The sequence below is a fragment of the Anolis sagrei genome, chromosome 6 (genome assembly GCF_037176765.1).
Source record: "Anolis sagrei isolate rAnoSag1 chromosome 6, rAnoSag1.mat, whole genome shotgun sequence".
Taxonomy (NCBI): domain Eukaryota; kingdom Metazoa; phylum Chordata; class Lepidosauria; order Squamata; family Dactyloidae; genus Anolis; species Anolis sagrei.
The window spans coordinates 97,766,326-97,786,863 of record NC_090026.1 but is presented as its reverse complement, the minus strand read 5'-3'; the positions used below and the strand labels follow the sequence as shown (position 1 = coordinate 97,786,863).

The 20,538-nt window shown below is 38.0% G+C and overlaps 1 protein-coding gene across 1 annotated transcript in view; it reads left to right on the top strand.

The window, feature by feature from the left end:
• The window catches only part of SCIN (scinderin), a 74,527-nt gene that overhangs the window by 36,422 nt on the left and 17,567 nt on the right, over positions 1-20,538 (top strand). Inside the window, exons 5-10 of the mRNA XM_060782172.2 lie at positions 10,552-10,644; positions 13,435-13,567; positions 15,187-15,275; positions 15,461-15,676; positions 18,881-19,002; positions 19,796-19,886. Coding sequence (XP_060638155.2) covers positions 10,552-10,644; positions 13,435-13,567; positions 15,187-15,275; positions 15,461-15,676; positions 18,881-19,002; positions 19,796-19,886 — 744 coding nt within the window. The remainder of the gene's footprint in view (positions 1-10,551; positions 10,645-13,434; positions 13,568-15,186; positions 15,276-15,460; positions 15,677-18,880; positions 19,003-19,795; positions 19,887-20,538) is intronic.

Here is a 20,538-nt window from a genome sequence, read left to right as displayed (position 1 = left end):
TCCAAATGGAACATGAGGAAGCTCCCATGTTGACAGCACAGTGGCCTGTGACATGGACACTCCAGTTGACCCATGGAACCCCATTGGAAGAGAGGCTATATCATGTGATGGGTGGTGTTGGGTTCCAGGGGACAACTGGGGCAAAAGCATTCTAGGACGCTGAATTTCCATCATGTGATGAGGTCCTAAAATCCAACCTGTTAAAAAACCAAAGTATATTATTGAATAGAAGAAAATATGAGCTGGGCAAACTCTTCCAATCCCCTTGGAAATGTGTTTTCTGATAACTGAAAGTTACGGCATCCAAAAAAAAAAATCGAAAATGCAAGCCCAGATTGTGCTATTTTATAAAAGAAACACCAGTTTACTATATCATTGTATAGAATATGACATCAAAATTCAGGCAGTTCTAGAACCAAACCGTTAATTTGAGAGTTTTTTCCTAAAGTAAAAAATTAATATCTTGTACTTCCAAGAAAAAAACTCTAAAATTAATGGTTGGAAATACTCTTTAAGGCCTTTAAGACATCCTCTTAATAGGCATTTAAACATTTTTCTACAAGAATTAATATTTTTGAGGATGGGAGGCAATGCTCAGAAGCAAAATTATAGTATACAAAATCATCACATGAAACCTACTTTTCTGCGCTTTGTGTTCTTCTGCTGAACATCTTAGAAGAGCAGTTGAGAGTTAGACATTGCTTTTACATCTCTACCTTATAATTATCAAAACATTATTTGCGTTTTTACATGCTAGACTGTTATTAAGGTATTGTAATTTAGATGAGGAGAGTGAAGTAGAAATTGTGGTTTGCTGTATTTTATGCTCATGGAAATGAAGCCCAGTAGGACAAGCATGCTTGTCTGTTTTACTGTGGAAGGAAGAGCAATTTATCTCTCCAGGAACTGAGTCTAACCCTGCAATTATTGCAGTAACAAAACAAAAGGTGTATAATTACTTGCTGCTAGATGCCAAAATTCATTAAACGTAAGCAGTCTCCTACAATCTGTTGCTCTCCAATTGTGTTGAACTATAGCTCCCATCACTACTAGATATTGAAGGTGGTGAAAGTCAAATATGTCTGAATTTAGTTAGGAGAAGAGCCATCCTCTTACGATGAAGGGATCATCTCCAATGCTTTGCTCCAATGAGATATTAATTTATTAAATTACTACTACTACTACTACTATTATGTTTATTATGTTTATTTATATCCCAATTTTTCTCCCCCAAATGAGACTCTTTTAAAAAATCAATGGGAATTGCAAAACACTAAATAGGGCATAAAGTGGATCACCCACATATCACCATAGCCATATGTCTTGTATGAACAGAGCTTGGAAAAGTTGTTTTTGTAAAATATAATTCACAGTATCATTCAGTTGGATAGAATCCAAAAGCGACCCTTTGAAGCTCTTAGTATGGACACAATTTTTTACTCCCCTAAACTAGGCAAGGGCATTTCTAGCCAAAGCAGGTATCTTAATGTTCAAATAGTATAGAAGCCCTTGGTATCTGCTGTGGTTTACTCTAGGACTGCCTGTGGATTCCAAAATCCATTAATTTTCAAGTCCCATTACATACAGTGGCATAGTAAACTGGTGTCCCTTATATAAAATGGCAACATCAAGCTTTGCATTTTGGATTTTTTTTTCTGTGATATTTTTCAGGCTGTGTATGGGGCTGAATCTGTGGATACAAAGGATTGACTGTATTCAGGTATTCACATCCCTTAGTCTGGCTATGAAATGTTCAGCTTTCTTAGTACAAACAACTGTTTTGTGCAGATATTTCCAATGAACCAAATGTCAGCTCTTACTAATGCTGAGTCAATATTCAAATTCACATGTGAGGCCTATTGTCTTGTGTTCACAATATTAGTCTGAGCAGATGGTTGTCTGGCATGGCTGGAGGACTAGCAAATATCTTATTGTCAAAGCACAAATTATTCCAGGGTTTTTGTTTACGTTGCTTGCTCATGACAATGAAAGTACATATTGCTGTGATTTATTTACTGCATTTAATACAGAGATTCTGAAAGCAAACTGAAATCAACAAAAGAAAAAGGGGTTTTTTTGTTCCCTATGGCTTAAATCCAACCGCAAGCCTCAACTAGAGAGGTGAATCAATGGGCTCTCCAAGTACTGAATAGCATAATACTGTGGCAGAATTTGGTAAATGGCATTATATTAGTGACTCCATTGATTCATAGGGAGATGCAGTTAAGAAATAAATATTACCATGATTGTAATTATTAAACAAATAACCAATGCCGCAATTCTATTGTTCTAGCCCTACCAGATAAACACGTTGAATTAATGGGATTTACATATTGACTCACTATTTAACATTTGGTTTAATGAGGCTGTTCTAGTTATTGTAAACAATAAGATTCAGGCCTAAATGAGTAAGATACAATAATTGGAGAAAAAATAACTTGTTAGATATGTTAGATATGACTTGTTAGTGTGGGGCCAAGGTGGCGCAGTGGGTTAAACCACTAAGCTGCAGAAGTTGCTGACCAGAAGGTTGGCAGTTTGAATTCGAGGGCAGGGTTAGCTCCCATTGTTAGTCCCAGCTTCTGCCAACCTAGAAGTTTGAAAACATGCTAATGTGAGTAGATCAATAGGTACTGCTTCGGTGGGAAGGAAATGGTGCTCCATACAGTCATGCTGGCCACATGACCTAGGAGGCATTTGCGGACAATGCCAGCTCTTCGGCTTAGAAATAGAGATGAGCGCCACTCCCCAGAGTTGGACTCAACTAGACTTAATGCCAAGGGAAAACCTTTACCTTTATGCACTTAGTGTAGACACAGAAACTGTGAGGTTTCTGAATCCCAGGCTGTGCTTGTGGATTCACTGCTACACTCATGCTTTGCTTGTGGGCTTCCAAAGAGCAAATGTTTGGCTGCTGTGTGAACTGAATTTAGGACTATATTTACCTTTGACCTGAACCAACAGGACTCTTTTTATGTTCTTCTTTCTCACAAAGATCTCAAAATTGAAGGACAGATTAGCAAGGTCCTTAGAGCTGGAAACTTGGATTTAGAAAAAAGAGGCCGATATACCTCAAAATAGATTGAGCAAGGTTCCTAATTTAGCAACAAAAAGGGGGAACAAAGTGCAGAGCCATGATTAGCAAAATCGCAAAGTCCTGAGAACGAGCAGTAAAACTTAAGGAATTTGGTTTTCTCAAAAAGAATGGACTGCAAAGGCCAGGGCTTGAGGCAGAAGTCTTGACCTCATGCCTCCCTGAGCTTTCTTCCAGGGAGCATCAAAGAGCCTTGACTAATCCTTCCTTTACCAAAAGTTGAGCGAAATACTAAAAGTTACGTTCAGGCTAACTCCTAGACTAGTGGTTCTCTAGCTGTGGGCCCCTAGGTTTTTTGGCCTACAACTCCCAGAAATCCCAGCCAGTTTACCAGCTATTAGGATTTCTGAGAGTTGAAGGCCAAAACATCTGGGGACCCACAGGTTGAGAACCACTGTCCTAAACAATAGGCACAGCTACACTGATGCTTTATCTCAGCTCCAATATGGAGTGGAAAATTCTGGATGAGGCCCCAGGATGGTTTTGACCACCATAATAAAAACAAATTTCCTTTATGGAGCTAGTATTGCTGAGAGCAAGGTTATAAAGATATTGTACTGTTGCTGGCAAGTTTTGTGTTAACCTTCAGTTGACATCCTAGCCAATAATGTCCCTCCTTTTAGAGGAGCAGGAATAATTGTTGGATTACTTTTGTTTGACTTGACTTATGAAGTCAAACGGGAGATGTGGCTTGCATTTCAAATGGCCATTTTTCCCAGCAAGATTTTTATACAAATTGCTGGCATATGTAATAATATGTTTTGTCACCGATTCTAATATGCTTATGGCTTGGAAATATGACAAATCGAGTGAAAGATTCTTCATATGAAGTTTGCAGAATTCATGGCAATAGTTCTGCTTGTCACAGAAAAAAAAAAAAGCACCATGCCGGACAGCTGTATGGAGGCCGAAATGTTGTGCATGATCACTTAACCACAAGCTGGAAGTCTTTCATATAGCTCTTACATGTTGAAGTCGCTATGTGCAGCTGGCCTGACTATCTTGTAGCAAAGCAAAGTTTATTGATTAGTCCACTGACCGTATCAACATTAAAAACCAAAACAGAAACATATACAATGAAACAATAATCACTATCCTAAGACTCCCATAATAGTGAACTAACATACATTCAAACTTGATTAAGTTAAAAGATAATTAAAAATATCATCATTAAAATGCCAAGGTAAAATTTCAAACCACAAAAATTAAAAACGAAGGTTAAAACAAAAGTTAAAATAGACCAGCTATTGCACAATCCCAAGCCACTTCAGATATCTGCATCACCCCTACAGTTTACCTCCAGATACGCAGTTCTCATTTTGCCGACCAAGGGCAAGATGGATGGATGGCATCCTTGAAGTGACTGGACTGACCTTGAAGGAGCTGGGGGTGGTGACGGCCAACAGGGAGCTCTGGCGTGGGCTGGTCCATGAGGTCACGAAGAGTCGGAGGCGACTGAACGAATGAACAACAACAAACGCAGTTCTCAGCTGCATTGCTTTATGAAGGAAAGGGGCTGTTTGGTGTGTTATCTTAGCATTCTGGCCAGCCATTAAGAATGTAGTTTTGATATGGGGATCCCAGTGAGTCTTCTGTATAATGAATGGTCCGAGGTATTGATTTCTGTCTTTGTTGTACAAAATACAACTAAACAGTACATGTGTAATATCCTCTACCTCTGTTGCCCCACAGATACAGAAACATTCATTATATGGAATTTGGTTAAACCCTCCTTAGATGTTTAGGCATATCTCTCTTTAGGTATTCGGCTGTTTGAAAAGTATGTTTAAAGCAACTTAACCATTTCAGTGAGCCAGCTTTACTAAGGGTGGCAATGTCTTTCTGAGCTTCTATATCCTGTATTTGTTGTGCCACTGTTTTTGGATCTAGTTCTTTTAGGAGATTTGGGTATAGAATTGGAAGTCCACAACTCCTGATGCATTTTGTCAGTTGCACTAGCCAAGAGGACTGATGTTGGTTTTTGGTCTGCTCTAACAGGCACAATTTTGGTATTTAGTTTTATGGCCTGACTATCTTGCAAATGTAGGTTGATATTTTGGACAATAACTGTATACCATTGAAAATCAAGAAAAACATTTAGAAATCATGACAAAATAGGAGAGCTTGGACTGGATTCCTTATGTATCTATTTCAGTTTTGTTAGACTGCCTTTTAGAACAGTACTCCCATAAGGCAGGTTGTGTAACAAAATATAAAGTGCAAAAAAATCCTCAGAAATAACAGTCCTGTGACATCTTAAAGGCTAATACAGGGTTTATGATCTTACTGGTGGGTATGCAAGCATGTTTTCCAAAGCTCATGTCAACATCAGAGATAGAAATAGGTAGTTCTCAGAAAAAAAGCTGCCTGATGGAGTCTCCCAAGGAACCCATGCACGCTTCCCCAATAGCAGCGTTTTGTTGTTTCTCCATTTTTTCATGGGCATTTTCCCCATCTTAAAAAAAATGAGAAATACTCTTATTGTGACTTATTACTGACAACTCATTTTGCTTTAGACTTCAGCCACCACTCAAATCTAGTGCCTGGGAATTTCTGTGAAATTAAATTTAGTCCTTGCTATAAAAGCGATACCACCACTGCAGGTATACATTTGAAAGAAGGATTTACAACAACTCTGACAAGCATCAGTGCTTTAAAGATCAACATCAGCATTTCAAACTAGGAAGACCCCAACCATCAGTGCAATTGATGTAAAGTTGATATCAAATGTGAGAACATACCTTGCAACATTTCACAGATGCAGACTGGGATACATATGACCAAGCGTCATAAGAGTGATGAAGATGGCAAAATTTTAATATTGGGGGCTCTTCTAAACACCATATAACTCAGAAGAAAACCCACAATATCTGCTTTGAACTGGGTCATCTGAGTCCACACTGCCATATATTCCAGTTCAAAGCAAATAATGTAGGATTTTATTCAGTTGTGTACTTGTAGAAGGGGCCTGAAAAAGAACACACCAGGTAGAAGAGACTGCAGAAGTTTGCTTTTGCCTGAGCCTACTGCAAGTTCCACTCCTCTCCTTTTCCCCCTGTAGAGTTAATTGATTCTGCACTTTGGATTTGGTTTTCAGAAACTTAAATAAGCTGATGACAAAGGAAAAAAAGTAAGTTGTGGGAAGTAAAAATGTGGGACAACAAAAGGTTATTTGAGATGGTTCCTGCTAAGCTGAGATGAGGTATAGAACAAGAATATACACTTGGCACCTCACATTTGGGTAGGTTACAAAAGCTGTACATACACAAGGAAGTATTGCCACTGTTTCTGCTGAAAAACAAATTTATATTTGCAACGATGACTATTTATAGATATATAATACATTTATCTTCCCGAGGTATAAATCTTCTCAGGTAGCTGGTTATTTGAATGTATTTAAGGTGTTTTCTTTCATTATCTTCACGCTACATGTCTTGCTGGTTTGTTCCTTCTCAAATATTTACATTGTCAATATGGGACCCCATGCTTTATAAATATCTGCTCTGAATTGGTGATATTGCATTACACTTATCTTATTTAAACATTTTCCTAGTTAGATATTAAACCAAAATAAGCCACCCTTCCTGATAGATGCAAAGTGGATTTAATTTCATTAATCCCTGCTGGCTGACATGAGGCAGCCAAATTTTTATTTGATGATCATCTTATTCTGTTCATGGGGTTTTCTTATGCAAACTATCTGGAGATCAAATTTATCTGTGCAGATACTTTAGTGAATGTGTCTGCCATGCTATCATAATCATAAGATTGCTGTTAATATGTTTATATGAATTGAACTACCCAAAATGTTTTGATAGGTGTTCTAATGCAACTACTCGAGGTTTACAGAAATAACCTGTTTTCATTTTCTGTGTGCCTTCAAGATGCCTGTTATGATGACCCTATGAATTTTATAGGATTAATTTAGGCAAGACATATTGAGATTTGGATTTGCCAGTTCCTTCCTCTGAAACAAAGCCTACCTCACCTCATATTTGTTTGCAATCTCCCATCCAAATATTAATCAAGGTTGACCCTACTTAGTTCCCAAGATGAGGTGGGATCTGGTACTTTTAAGGTAAATAGATCATAGCTTCTTAAACTTCTTCCACTCACGACCCATTTCCAACTGAGAATTTTTTATATGAATGCAGGTATATAGGTATATAAAACAGGTATAAAAATCAAAACATTACTGATGATAAATTTGCAAGCCTTGCTTTAAAAAGCTGATTTTTCCTTTTGTGGAAGACAGCTGAAACATGTTGAGTCCACTTTTGTAAATGGGTGGCATTCAGAAAACTTTTACTGTTGCCAATTTTTTTAGGATGCCAATGTTGAGTGAAGGGGAGCCATAGTTTAAGTAGCCTTATCTAGACTATTTTTCTGTGTTTATCCTGTTTTTAAAATTTTTGAGATATTTTGAAAGCATGCAGCAAGAGAAAAGCCCCAACAACAACTTGTTTTAAACACAAAAAGGGAAAGAAAAATGAAACCAGGGAAAGAATGGGGAAATGAGACCAAAATCTTACATGCAACCAGGCAGTGTAGAAAACACACCACATATACTATTTATTTTAAGTACATGGGTGGGTGGTAAGCCCCCTCTTTCTTATTTACTTCTGCAGCAAAATGAAATAAAAGAATCACAGGAGTGAAGACAGTAAACACTTCAAGGGAAAATGCCCAGAGAAGGGGCAGGAATCACACACATTTGGACTACAGGTTCCAGCATCCTTAGCCTGCATAGTCAGTGATAAGGAATTCTAGAGTTTCAGTTTTCCATTTATTTGTTGGGAGTCCTATTTCCTAAGTTTCATGAGCAAGCAAAAGTAGGATCTAACTTTTGCTTGGGTACTGATAAATTATTATGTAGTTGAAGTGTATTTATTTGGAAGTAAATCCCATTGCAATTGGGGTACTGAGATGTTTAATTTACTCCTTACTAGGCTGTATATTGAGAGTAGCAAAGGCCAATTGGCAGATGGTTAAGGCTACATCTGTGAACTAGTATGATCAGGTTTTGAATTGGATGGTAAACTCTTTCAGTGCAAGGGTCAAATGCAATTTCAGACAAGTTCTGGGGAAGGCAAATTCCAGTTGAGCCCACAGTCAATGATAAAAGATGGGCCCAAAAATAGCTGCCAAAAGCCTAGTGGTAGAAATTAATATTTAAGAGCTGCACTCCAGCCTTTTAGAATGGGGAAAGCTTTGCACAAATGTTAAGAAACCACCAAACAATAGCCAAAGTTGAGGAAGGGGGCACGAACAGTTAAGGTGATATTGGGATGGAGTTGTGGAGGATTTGGTTCTGTGTGTAGCCAGTTCCAGCCCTCCTTAGATCCCAGTCCAAGGTTTCCCACCTTGATATATCTAACAGGGGTGCTTGAAGAATTGAAACTTGTGAATTCCAAAATGAATTGCATTGAAAAAACCTAATGATCAGAGCACAAGTTTTGTTTGGATCTCACATTTTTAAAAAACTGTTGCAATCAAAAGCAGTCCAAAAATGCAAATTTTAACATGTTTAGGAAAGCATATTTTGTAAAAAGAAATTTCAGTTAGTGTGGAAATTAAACAATTTATATTGCCATAAGACTGATCTATCTATCCCTGATACTGCCCAGATGTTATTTAATGGCGAGGTGTTCACCTTGCTTGGTTTGATCCTTTGATTTTAGACTAGTTTTCTCTCCTAGTGCTTGTATTTTGCTTTCCATCCTAGTGCTTCTATGCTCCTAGTTCTTGTATCTAACAGTTGCCCAATAAGTTTTGTCCAGACTGCAAGTGCTAGTTAGAGTGACCTAATGGAATGGGATTCAGGTCATTTAAGTCATCCTTGGCCTGTGTCCAAATATAAGGTTAATAAGCAAGGAGTTATAAAGAGTTTGTCAGCTCATGAAGCCAATATGGGGTCTTTTCAAAGGTCATGGCTCAAGAGATCATTTTGCGGTTTGGGCCATTAAAAAGTTTTGATACTCATTGTATGAGTAATTTACTTTTTCAGTTCTGTTGTGCAAAAAAATCAGTTCTGTTACACAATGATGTCATTTGGTCTTCTCCTAAGTTGGCCACATGGGAGAACATCTGAATTGGCTTCTTTGCCTATCATAATCTCAGTTTGTTATATTATTCATTAGATTTCTCCCCCTCTTTCCTCAACATGTTGAGGTGTTTTTAAAGTACTGTACAGACATCCCTTCAAATTCATAGATCTGTACCCATGGATTACACCATCCACATCTCGAATATATTAAAACAAAAGCCCAAAAAGCAAGCCTTGACTTTGCCATTCTGTATAGGAGAAACCATTGTACCTCACCAGTGTTTATAATGTGACTTGAGCATCCATTGATTGTGGTATCAACAGTGGTCCTTGAATCAAACCCCAGCCAATACCAAGGGCCCAGTGCAATTGGAAATATGTTGCTTTTGGCAGAGTAATCCTATGCTCACATTAAATTAGGACAGAAGATGCCTCATGCCTATGCCAGCACAGTAGCTGCAGTATTCAGTACATGGCTCAGAAGACAAACCAGTTTTTTTTTTTAAAAAAATGTAAGAATGATAAACAAGGTTACAATGTTTTGGAAACTATTCCCTAGCCTTTCAATCAGACTGTATCAGCAGTGATGCCCAAATTTTGCTTTCTCGCAGAAAGAGGTATTGAATTCACAATGCTGGAGAGATGGGAACACCCACATCGAACACCCAGATCACACATATATCCTGCCTCACCTGCAGGCACCAAACATACAGCTGCATTTTCCTGATTTTTCCCTTTGCACACAAGCAAGCCTAGGCTCGAGAAGTGGCAGTGGAGTTAGTGGTTTTAAACTAGGCTCATAGCACGGAAGAGCAAATATTCTTATTCTTGCATCCAGACCACTTTCCATAGACCTTATACATTTTGAAATGGATTAGCGGAAGCAGGAGAAAGTACAGATGCTTGTATTTTTGGTTTCTGACTTTCCTTCTCTTTGTAGCTAGTAACAGCTTTTCACTAGTGAGGAAACACCGCAGGTAAATGGTGAAACTCTCCCCATCTTCAACACTGTGATTCCACACCATTTCTCACTCACCAAATAGTTTCTTGTTACTAAAGAAAAAGACATTGGCATATTTTATTTTATGTGGCCCTGTTGGGGTGGATTCTATGCTAGCGGGGACAATGATTTTGCCCTGGGATTTTACCCGGCATTAATTCAGCTATCAAAAAACAACTCCAGCATTTTGGATTGCTCTTTTCAAGATCAGAGTAAAATTCAGATCCATCATTCCAACAATGTGGAAATCACCAATGCTTTATGACAAACCTGGCCCTAAATGGTGCTGTTTTCAAAAGCAGATGCAATATTTCTTGCCATGCTGCTAGGTTAGCCATATGTAATCCCCTGAAGTACAGTAACTGTTGTCTTTCCCCACTCCCACTTTTGCCATACCTTTTGCACATGAAGGTTCTAGGACGCAAGCCAGAACTTCAGGAGGGTGATGACAACGATGATGAATCGGCTGATATCACCAACAGAAGAATTGCTAAGCTTTACATGGTGAGTAGATAATGTTCTCTTTCTTGAAGGTCTGTTTTATGTGAAACATACTTGATATGCTGCTGTGGTCATCTGCTGGTAAGGACACTTGTATTTGTTGGGCTATTTGTTTAGTTATTGCATTAATAGTCATATGTGCTTTTCTGCCAAGGTTGGTTTCTAGAATGGAATTTTAGCAAAATCCATTGCAGATGAGCTATTAAGGAAACATGGATATATTAATATAAGAATCCTTTTTTAATGCCTCGTGGACATTAATGATACTATCCAGGTTATAGATGATTGCCTGGAGTGGAAGAAGAACAAGGGAAGTCAAGGATGGCTGATTTTGATAAGATTGCAGCACAACAGAGCAGTTCTTCATATGATCTGCACCTTTTCCTTGTTTGGAAGTTCTGCTTCCATTGGGTTTGAAAAGATTTATTAGTTTGTTTATTTGAATTTATATTTCTCCTCCCCCAAGGCAACTTACAGGAATTTAAAACATGATTAAATTAAAGTCTTATTTTACAAAGGTTAAAAAAGAATTATATAAGTGCGCCTTACAGGTAATCCCTAAGTTATGAACAAGATAGGTTCTGTAGGTTTGTTGTTAAGATGAATTTGCTTGTAAGCTGGAACAGGTACATTTTAAAGTGTAATGTCTTTCTGTCCCTGTGATAATTGGATTTTGAAAACTTTGGCTTGTTTTGGAATCAAGAATTGTTGATAAAGCTTCAATGAGGACACCTTTTCCCCATGATAACTCTTCCACAAGTAAATTTCCCTTCCTAGGGGTAGGTTTCTCTCACTTTTTATTGTCTCACCCCTGTTCTTAACTATGAGTCATTTGTAAGTCAGATGTTTGTAACTCAGGGACTGTCTGTATTTGAAAAACATGATTAAGACAGTAAAAACACATTTCAAGCACAATTACTGCTTCTTCTAGTTATGCGTCTGCAAATAAATTTGGATTTATGATGATGCTAAGGCAAACCTATCACAGGGTTTTACATTGACAAGATTTGCTCAGAGAAGGTTTGCCTTTGCCTTTTTTCTGAGACTGAGAGAGAATGACATGGATTTTTATAGCTTAGCAGAGATGTGAACCCTGGTCCGTGATATCCCAACAGTTAGGATTCTCATAATTCAAATATGAACTCAAGAAACAACAGCACTGCATGCCCTGGTATGGTAGTCAGGCTAGCATAAGGTTACATTGCGGAGAAAAACAGCATAATTGTGCAGCATAACCGTACAACTCCCCCTTTAGGTTAAAAAGTGGAATGAGAGGTTGCCTCTACTAATTTAATCTAAGGAAAATATTTTATCAAGTTACATTAGTATCAAGTTTATTGCAATGCAAGGCAGCTTGAAAGCACTATTTAGGACTGGTAATACATTGCTTTCCCATAATGATATGGGAGCAGAAGGAAAACCCAATTTCCACATAGTGGCAAATATAATGCCATATATTCTCCTGTGATCCACTTCCTGGTTGTGAATATCCTTCTGTAATATTTACTTCCAACCAAGTCTGATTCAGCAAAACATCTTTTACAGGGTTAATGAAAAGCTTCCTGTTCGTGTTTATTATATTACATCCTGGTGAATATGACAGCAGTTAGTGATGAATAACTTCTAAATTATCCATTGTTTTACTTTGCTCCCATCTCCAAATTACTAATGTTTTCAGCTCAAAAAAGCAATTAGAATGTTGGTTGCATATACTTCAAGCGGGATGGTATAGTATTAGCTATTAGAATTGGTATGGTGCCCTTCAAAAATGGCATCTGAAAGGTTTGCTAAAATGTATGAAAATGGTTTTAATAATTGTTGGAAATGTGGAAGAAAGGTGTGCACATTTCATACGGGTTGCTGTGAGTTTTTCGGGCTCTATGGCCATGTTTTGGCAGCATTACCTTCTAAGGTTTCGTTAAGATAGAATTGCTGCTGGAACATGGCCATACAGCCCAAAAAACTCACAGCAACCCAGTGAGCCTGGCCTTGAAAACCTTTGTCAATACAGATGCATATGATTTTAGAAGAAATAGCTAAAGTCCAATTTGAAATGAAACCTGAACTCTTTCTGATTGGGATGTTAGATAAACAACTCAGTAGGAAATGGGGAAGGTTATTGCTTTACATGATAACAGTAGTAATTACCTATTCTCAAAATTTGGTAAGACTCAATGATTCCATCCTAAAACAATTAGCTTATAAAATAAGTGAACTTGCCAAAATAGATGAACTTACTATGTTGATTAAGGATAATCTCTTACTAGCCTTATGAAAGATTGGGGCCCATTTATTGCACTCCTTCAGCAGAGATGGGACCAAATCTCCATCACTGTTTCTTTGCACAAGACATTTTTAAACATACCACTATCCTATCTCATAATCTGGATTTATTCCTGATAATGACATCCTCATTTTGTAACACTTTATACCATGTATTCTATTTCTTTTATATATATATATATAATGTGGGAATCCATTGAGGAGAAAAAGATAGAATAACTGTATAGTGCTTTCAGATTGCTAATATGAGGAGCTCATCTAGAGCAACAACCTTGATGTCATTTCTTCTTTAGTGTATAGTCTTAAGAACATTAGGGACACCAAATGTTCAGTTTAACAAAAGACCTCTCTTTGGCCTTCAAAGTTCATTGCCTCCTAACAGCTTCTGAAATTAACCTTCATTTTAGACACATAAAATAGGAGTAGCCACGATAGGTTGTGTTTTTTTCTAATTTAAATGATGGATCTGGATTTTAAGATAATCTAAACATAGATATCTTGCATTGTCAGGTGTCAGATGCAAGCGGCTCCATGACAGTTACAGTGGTTGCAGAGGAAAATCCCTTTTCGAGGGCAATGCTTCTGTCTGAAGAGTGTTTTATACTAGATCATGGCTCAGCTCGGAAGATATTTGTATGGAAAGGTATGTAGCAAAATACTTCATCAGCAGGTGCTCAAAGGTGTCCTATAATTGGTGTCCAATATGTGGAATTAACTTGAGCAAAGGAGGATGGGGATTGTGAGGCCATCAAACCTGTACCTTGAGCTGGTCATTAACAAAATCTTTTTTTCACTCATTTCACAATGATCACATTCCTCATCTGTATCTTAATTATATACTGGAACTAATTTTGACCTTTACTAAACTATTCAGTTGACTTGTGGCTGGACAGCTATATGAACCAAGCTCCAAGTTCAGCTTTGGGATGAAGTATCATTCTCACTTTAATAATGCAATTTGATATACAGTGCAATAGAATGCAAAACTCCCTGTATCTGTGGAATCAATATATTCAGTCTCACTTGTTCAGTTATTCACTTAGGGCAGTGGTTCTCAATGTGTGGGTACCCAAGTGTTTTGGCCTACAACTCCCAGAAATTCCAGCCAGTTTACCAGCTGTTAGGATTTCTGGGAGTTGAAGGCATAAGCATCTGGTGGCCCAAGGTTGAGAACCACTGACTTAGGGTCTCCTGTATAAGCTATATCATCTTGTCAGTGCCTCCATTGTTTGTCACATTAAAATAATAGGGTTCACTGTTATCCATGGTTTCACATATCCATGCAAAGTTGAGAATGTATTTCCTGTGGGTACTTACAATATTTAAGTAAAAGCTTATAGAAGAAATCCTATAAATATAGCTTGCTTGCCTGCATCTATTAACTTTTCCACCTTCTCTCACTTTTACTCTAACCCAGTGGTTCTCAACCTGTGGGTCCTCAGATGTTTTGGCCTACAACTCTCAAAAAACCCAGCCAGTTTACCAGCTGTTAGAACTTCTGAGAGTTGAAAGCCAAAACATCTGGGGACCCACAGGTTGAGAACCACTGCTCTAACTTTTATAAAAACCACATATTACATAAATCTCTTGCTGATTAGAATGTGAGACCATTTGAAGACTCACATTATGTTAGGATTTGCTTAACTTCAGCAACATTACTTTAAAAGAAGAAAACATTGTGGGAGATGATTTCATGGTTCATTTTAATTCAAGGGTTCATTTATCTGTCAAAAGCAACACCATTTGTTGTCAACCCCCATGAAAATGCCTATTTCAACACTTCTAATCAATGCCCACTTTGTAATTGTTTCAGGAAACCTTCATAATATGCTAGTTTAAATACTGAGCTGCATCCAAAATACTACAATGATCCCTAAATGTATTAGATAGATGGACTGGCATCCTTCTGGTGATGTATGTGGGCATAAATTGCCTTACATCTGCAGATCAAAGTTTTGAACCAATGAATATTGGAGATATTCATATTTCAGATGCAGAAATTCAGCTATGTATATGGTGCTATTATTCATTGATGTGTAGTGTAATACACGTTGTGCATATGCATCAATGGATAGTGTGCATTTAGTTATACAACATCATACTTCACTAATGAGGCAACTTTACAACTTCCAGATAACTTCCTGAGTATAAAGGTACATTGTATCTTCTTATTGTGGAATCTGAGTTATGGATTTTACATTTTCTATGAATTTTCATCCTATTTTGTAACTGTGGTCTTAACTACCATTTTATTTTAACAAGGTAAGAATGCTAATCCAGCTGAGAGGAAAGCAGCTATGAAATCAGCGGAGGAATTCATTCAGCAAATGAGTTATCCTGCTAACACCCAGGTATGCCTATATGGGAAACAATTGCACTTTAGTCCAGGTAACTTCTAAAAAGGCGATGGCTATACACAGTTGCTATGATGTTACCTTGACTCCAGTTCCTATAAGAATATAGATGGTGTCAATTTTTTGGAAATTATGTATAACATTACTAGAGTGGTACAGCTAAACCATTTTTCTGGTTTCAGATCCAAGTGCTTCCAGAAGGAGGTGAAACACCAATTTTCAAACAGTTCTTTAGAGACTGGAAGGACAAAGATCAAAGTGATGGCTTCGGAAAGGTGTATGTCACAGAGAGAGTGGCACGGATTGAGCAGGTTGAATTTGATGCTACTAAACTGCACGAATGTCCGCAGATGGCAGCCCAGCACAACATGATAGATGACGGCTCTGGGAAAGTGGAGGTATTTCTGCATGCCATTGTCCTTTCATTACTGTCTTTCTTCTTGATTTCTTTTTTTGTTTGTTGTTCTGGTTTTCAGTGGCTGTCACATCCATAGCCTTGAGTTTACAAATTGATGACTGGGGCTTTTTGCGTTCATCATAACTCAAAGTCATCTTGCCAGCGAATAACAATATGTATGCACCTGTGCAGAGGCTAAAATTGTAATTGCGAGGACAGTGCACAAATCGAGACAGCATATCTTTTGCCACATGCAATTTGGACAAAAGTAGTCCCATAGGGCAATCACTTTTTTAAATTTTGCATTGGCACCAGTGAATGCTTTTTCCTACAGGCCTTGTGGAAAAGGATTTTTTAAAAAATATGGATTGCAGCTAAGAATACAGATAATTAGTGGACCCAGTATTTGTAACTGATTGAATTAAAAATTGAGACAAATCTGCATGCTATCAATTAAACTTAACACAAACTGGAATAGATCTAATTGCAAACTCCACCTCAAGTAGAATCACTGAGTCTGGTTCCACACAGGCCTTTAACCCATGTCTAATAGGGTTTTAAAAACCTGATTGTGTGCTGGTTAAAATCTGCACACCTTCCCCCAAAACCCACACTTTCTTTGGGGTGTGGTGTCTAGATGCCCTGCTGGACCTTCTGGCAGAGCACCCAGATGCCAAATAAAACCCCCCAGAAAAGGCTAAGAATAAAAAAAAATTCATCCGGCTGCCATCAAACTGCTGCTGGAGTCCTCCTGGTGCATAGAAATGACATGCCAAGAGAAGGGGGGATGAGGAACGATTTTCCTCCTCCCACCTTCACCTGGCATGTCATTTCTATGTGCCAGGAGGACTCTGACAGTATGTTAATGGTGGCCGGGTGAGTAATTTTATTTTTAAGGGTTTTCAAAGGATTTTTGTAGAAGGGGTTATAGCCCCCTTGGTTTTCTGGGCTGATTCAGCCCGGAAAACCCGAGAGGGCTGTGTGGACTGCCACCTCAATAGTCCCAGGACTACCGAGGGGGCTGTCCCCACAGGACCCATACTGGATTAGACCTGAGACTTTCAGGAAAACAAGAGCTATTCAAGTAATTCTTATATTTACACCTCCATGTTTATCCAATAGCTCATCTTCAATGGATTTTGCTAAAATTCATTTCTAGAAATCAGCCTTGGTAAAAAAAAGCACATGTGATTATAATAATTAATTCACTACCTTAGCAATATCCCATTGACTTAGTGGGTCTAGTCTAACCGATAGTGGGATTTACTCCATAGTTTGCCTCTGAGTTGCAATGGGTCAAAACAGGTTATATTATATAGATAGGAAGACAAGACAGAGGGGCTGCAATGAACTTTTCAACTTATATTTTTGGAATAAATGGCAGTCATTCTCCTTGAATTCATCATGAGAAATTTGAGTGAGGGCAGATTATGCTGTGCCTGCTCTTCTCACCTTTTGAAAGGTTAAAGGGAGGATTCTTTAAATCACTAGCTTTCCTCATCACGTTGGCTTTCTCCTTGGGTGGGAAATGAGCATACATACCTTAAGAACATCTGGCTTCAAGAAGGACCATCCCACTAAGATTCGTTTAGTAAACCTCACAGTAGGTGTGATACAAGATAAGCTTTTTATGCTGGGAAACACCTGCTACTTCCATCAATATTAAATGTATACTAATGACTCATTCTAGTTTTGACAATGTATAAATAGCCTTGGAATGGGTCCTGCTCAAAATTCAGTGGCCTATTCTAGCTAGTCAGCCCAGAAGGAAGGCTGTGTTGTTGATCTGATAACATGGACTTGAAATGCAAAAAAAAGAGACTTTGATGTGCTGTAGAATTTTTTCAGCTTTTCTTCTTCTTTTTGAATAATCAGTCCCCTTAGGCATAAGATGTAAACAGTTTCAATAACTGTTGCCAAGTACTTTGCTGTATTTTGACATCTAAACATTACCCCAGATTGGTTTTTTTTTTCATGTGTATGGACTTACAGTAAGCAGTTCTCAGTGGCTGCCACTAAAATAGAACAGTTGAAGGGTAGTGGAGCAGTGGGAAATAGAAGTTAACTTTCCCAAAAGAAATACATCTTATTTTCCTTTCTTGCATTTGTATTTGAACTTGGATCTCAAGCAAATTGCTTGAATCCTTTCAGTAATGCTAACTAGAGTAGACCCATAGCATGAATCATTGAAGGTAGGCTAAACATACATGTCAATCCCAGTGATTCAATGGGTCTAGTGTAATTGGAATTATTAGCAAGATATAAACCAGTAAAGTGGAAGAGTTAGATGATTTGTGATGCGAGTATGAAAGTATTCAAATCCAGAGAAGAGCCTTGAATACTTGGGTACATTTGATATCCCTAAATACTTTTGCTATTGGTTTTATTTTCTAAAACAACTAGGAAAGAAGAATCTCAAATATTGTAAGGCCTTTTGGAACCACAAAGCCCTTTCAACGCAACAACAATAACAACATAATTTATTTATTACTTAACTCTCCTTGTGGCTTGAGATGGGCTAAAACATGGTTATGTATCATAATTCCTTTTTAACTGCTATGACTGCATCCTAAGAAGTCCTTGGATTTGTAGTTTGACAAGGTACTACTGCTTTATAATTGAGAAATCTACTCTTTCCTAAATTACAAATTCTATAGGATGTTGTCAAGACAGTTGAAGAGGAACATTGTTCTATAATTGGGTAATGTGAAAGGCTCCCTGTTAACTAATGTCTGTACACACGGTTATATAAGTACCTGTTAAATGCAGAAAATATTCCATTCATCTGATGTAGGTGGCCCATGGCCTGTTATGCCATAATAGCAGCTCAATGTTTTATAAGTCTGTCTGGGTATGTGCCTTCAAGTCACCTTTCATCCCCATGCCATGAATTTAATAGGCTTTACTTAGACAAGGTATACTCAGAGGTGGTTTTTCAAGTTCTTGTTTCTGAAATATAGTCTTTGCCACCTGTTATTTATTGGTGATCTCCCATTCAAGTACTAACCAGGGCTGACCCTACATGTGTACTCAGAAGTTATTCATATTTTAGTTTATTCCTAGGCAAATTGATACATTAGCCTCCTAGACTGGTTTACTCCTTAAAGGTCTCTCCTGCTGTCCCTCTGGAACTTACCACCTTATGAAAATACATTTTGAGATTCGGCAAATAATTATGTTTTTAATGGCTGTCTCTGTTACTTAGATCTGGCGAGTTGAAAGCAATGGAAGAATCCCTGTAGAACCTGAGAGCTATGGACAATTTTATGGTGGTGATTGTTATATCATATTGTACACCTATCCCAAAGGGCAGATAATCTACACTTGGTATGTTTATCTAAATTGCAATGGTCTTTGACTCACTCTTGTCCTAGCTTGAATTCAGTATGAATAGTTGTTTTAGAGCATTTTTTGGGCAAGCCTTCAAAGTGAGATGGGTACATCTGCATTGTAGTATTAATGCAGTTTGACACGACTATAACTGCCATGGCTCAGTGGTAAGGAAGCATGTGAGCAGCTGATTTACAAGGTCTTTAGCATTCCCTCCCAAGAAGTATTGATGCTACACCAAACTACAAATCTCCAGCACTTTACAGGAGCCCAAACTATCAGCCTGGGGCCACTCTGCTTTAGACATATGGACAGATTATTTAAGATTTATAGACTTCTTTAGCAATTCCTGTTTTTATTATGCTCTTTTGCTTTTCTGTTGGAATGGTGTGTCTGCTCTGGCTTTCCATACAGATTTTAAATGAGCTGATAGTTTGGACACAGGTCTGAACATCTTGGAGACACATTTAATTCATTCTAAAACCCAGAGCAGATCCATCACCTCCTTGACACAAGAACCACCAGCCACTACTGGCCTTTGCTAAGCAGAAGCAATCTAAAAATAAATTACTAAAATAAGCAGCATCTTGTTGGTGGTTTCACTGGAAATAAATTGGCTTGTAACCATAGAAAAAGAAAAGCTTTACAGTGCTAAAGACTGACTGGGCAATTGCAATTTCTCCCAGCTGAACTCAGTAAACCATGCGCCTTAACCCATATAGAGAGGTTCATTTTTGTGCCATCCTTCAGCTAAGGTGAGCTTATGGCTGTGTGTCTTCTCTGTCCTCAGGCAAGGTGCTCATGCCACTAAAGATGAGCTGACTACTTCAGCGTTCTTGACTGTCCAGCTTGATCGGTCACTTCATGGACATGCTGTCCAGGTTGGTATGTTTCTGATGAACAGGAAAGTATTGGTGGCACAAACAAGGAAGTATAAAAGCTGTAGATGTAAAAGCAGCACTTTTGCCTTGATGAAAATCAATATCTTTTAGAGGGGGTTGAGGCCTGGGTTTCCTTCATGTTTTCTTGTAACAGAAATGAGACAACTTGGTATATGAATTTGTCATAAGTATTTCTCCCATCACAGAAAACAAAGGGCAAAAGGCAGGAAGGCTGGATGTTAAAAGTCATGGAATCCAATTGCCTTTGATCTGAAATGCAGAAGATACTCAAGTCATGCTAACTTTTAACTAGAGTAAGCCATAGGATTTTTGAGCAAGGAAAATTGCAAAAAAAAGTGATTCTTCATTTTGACAATACAAAACCATGAACCAAAAGTCGGTGTACCCTTGCTGTAACACACTTAAGGTGCAGTTATTAGATCAGCCACTGGATGGTGGTGCAGTCTACATTTCAACATACACAAACTCTTGAAATGTTTTCGTGTTCCTGTGTATATATGCCTTCAAGCACAGATTATAATGACCCATAAATTTCATAGGGTTTTTTAAGGCAAGGGATCCTCAGAAGTGGTTTTTCCAGTTCTTTCCTCTTAAATATAGCCTACACAGCCTGGTAGTCTTTCACAGATTC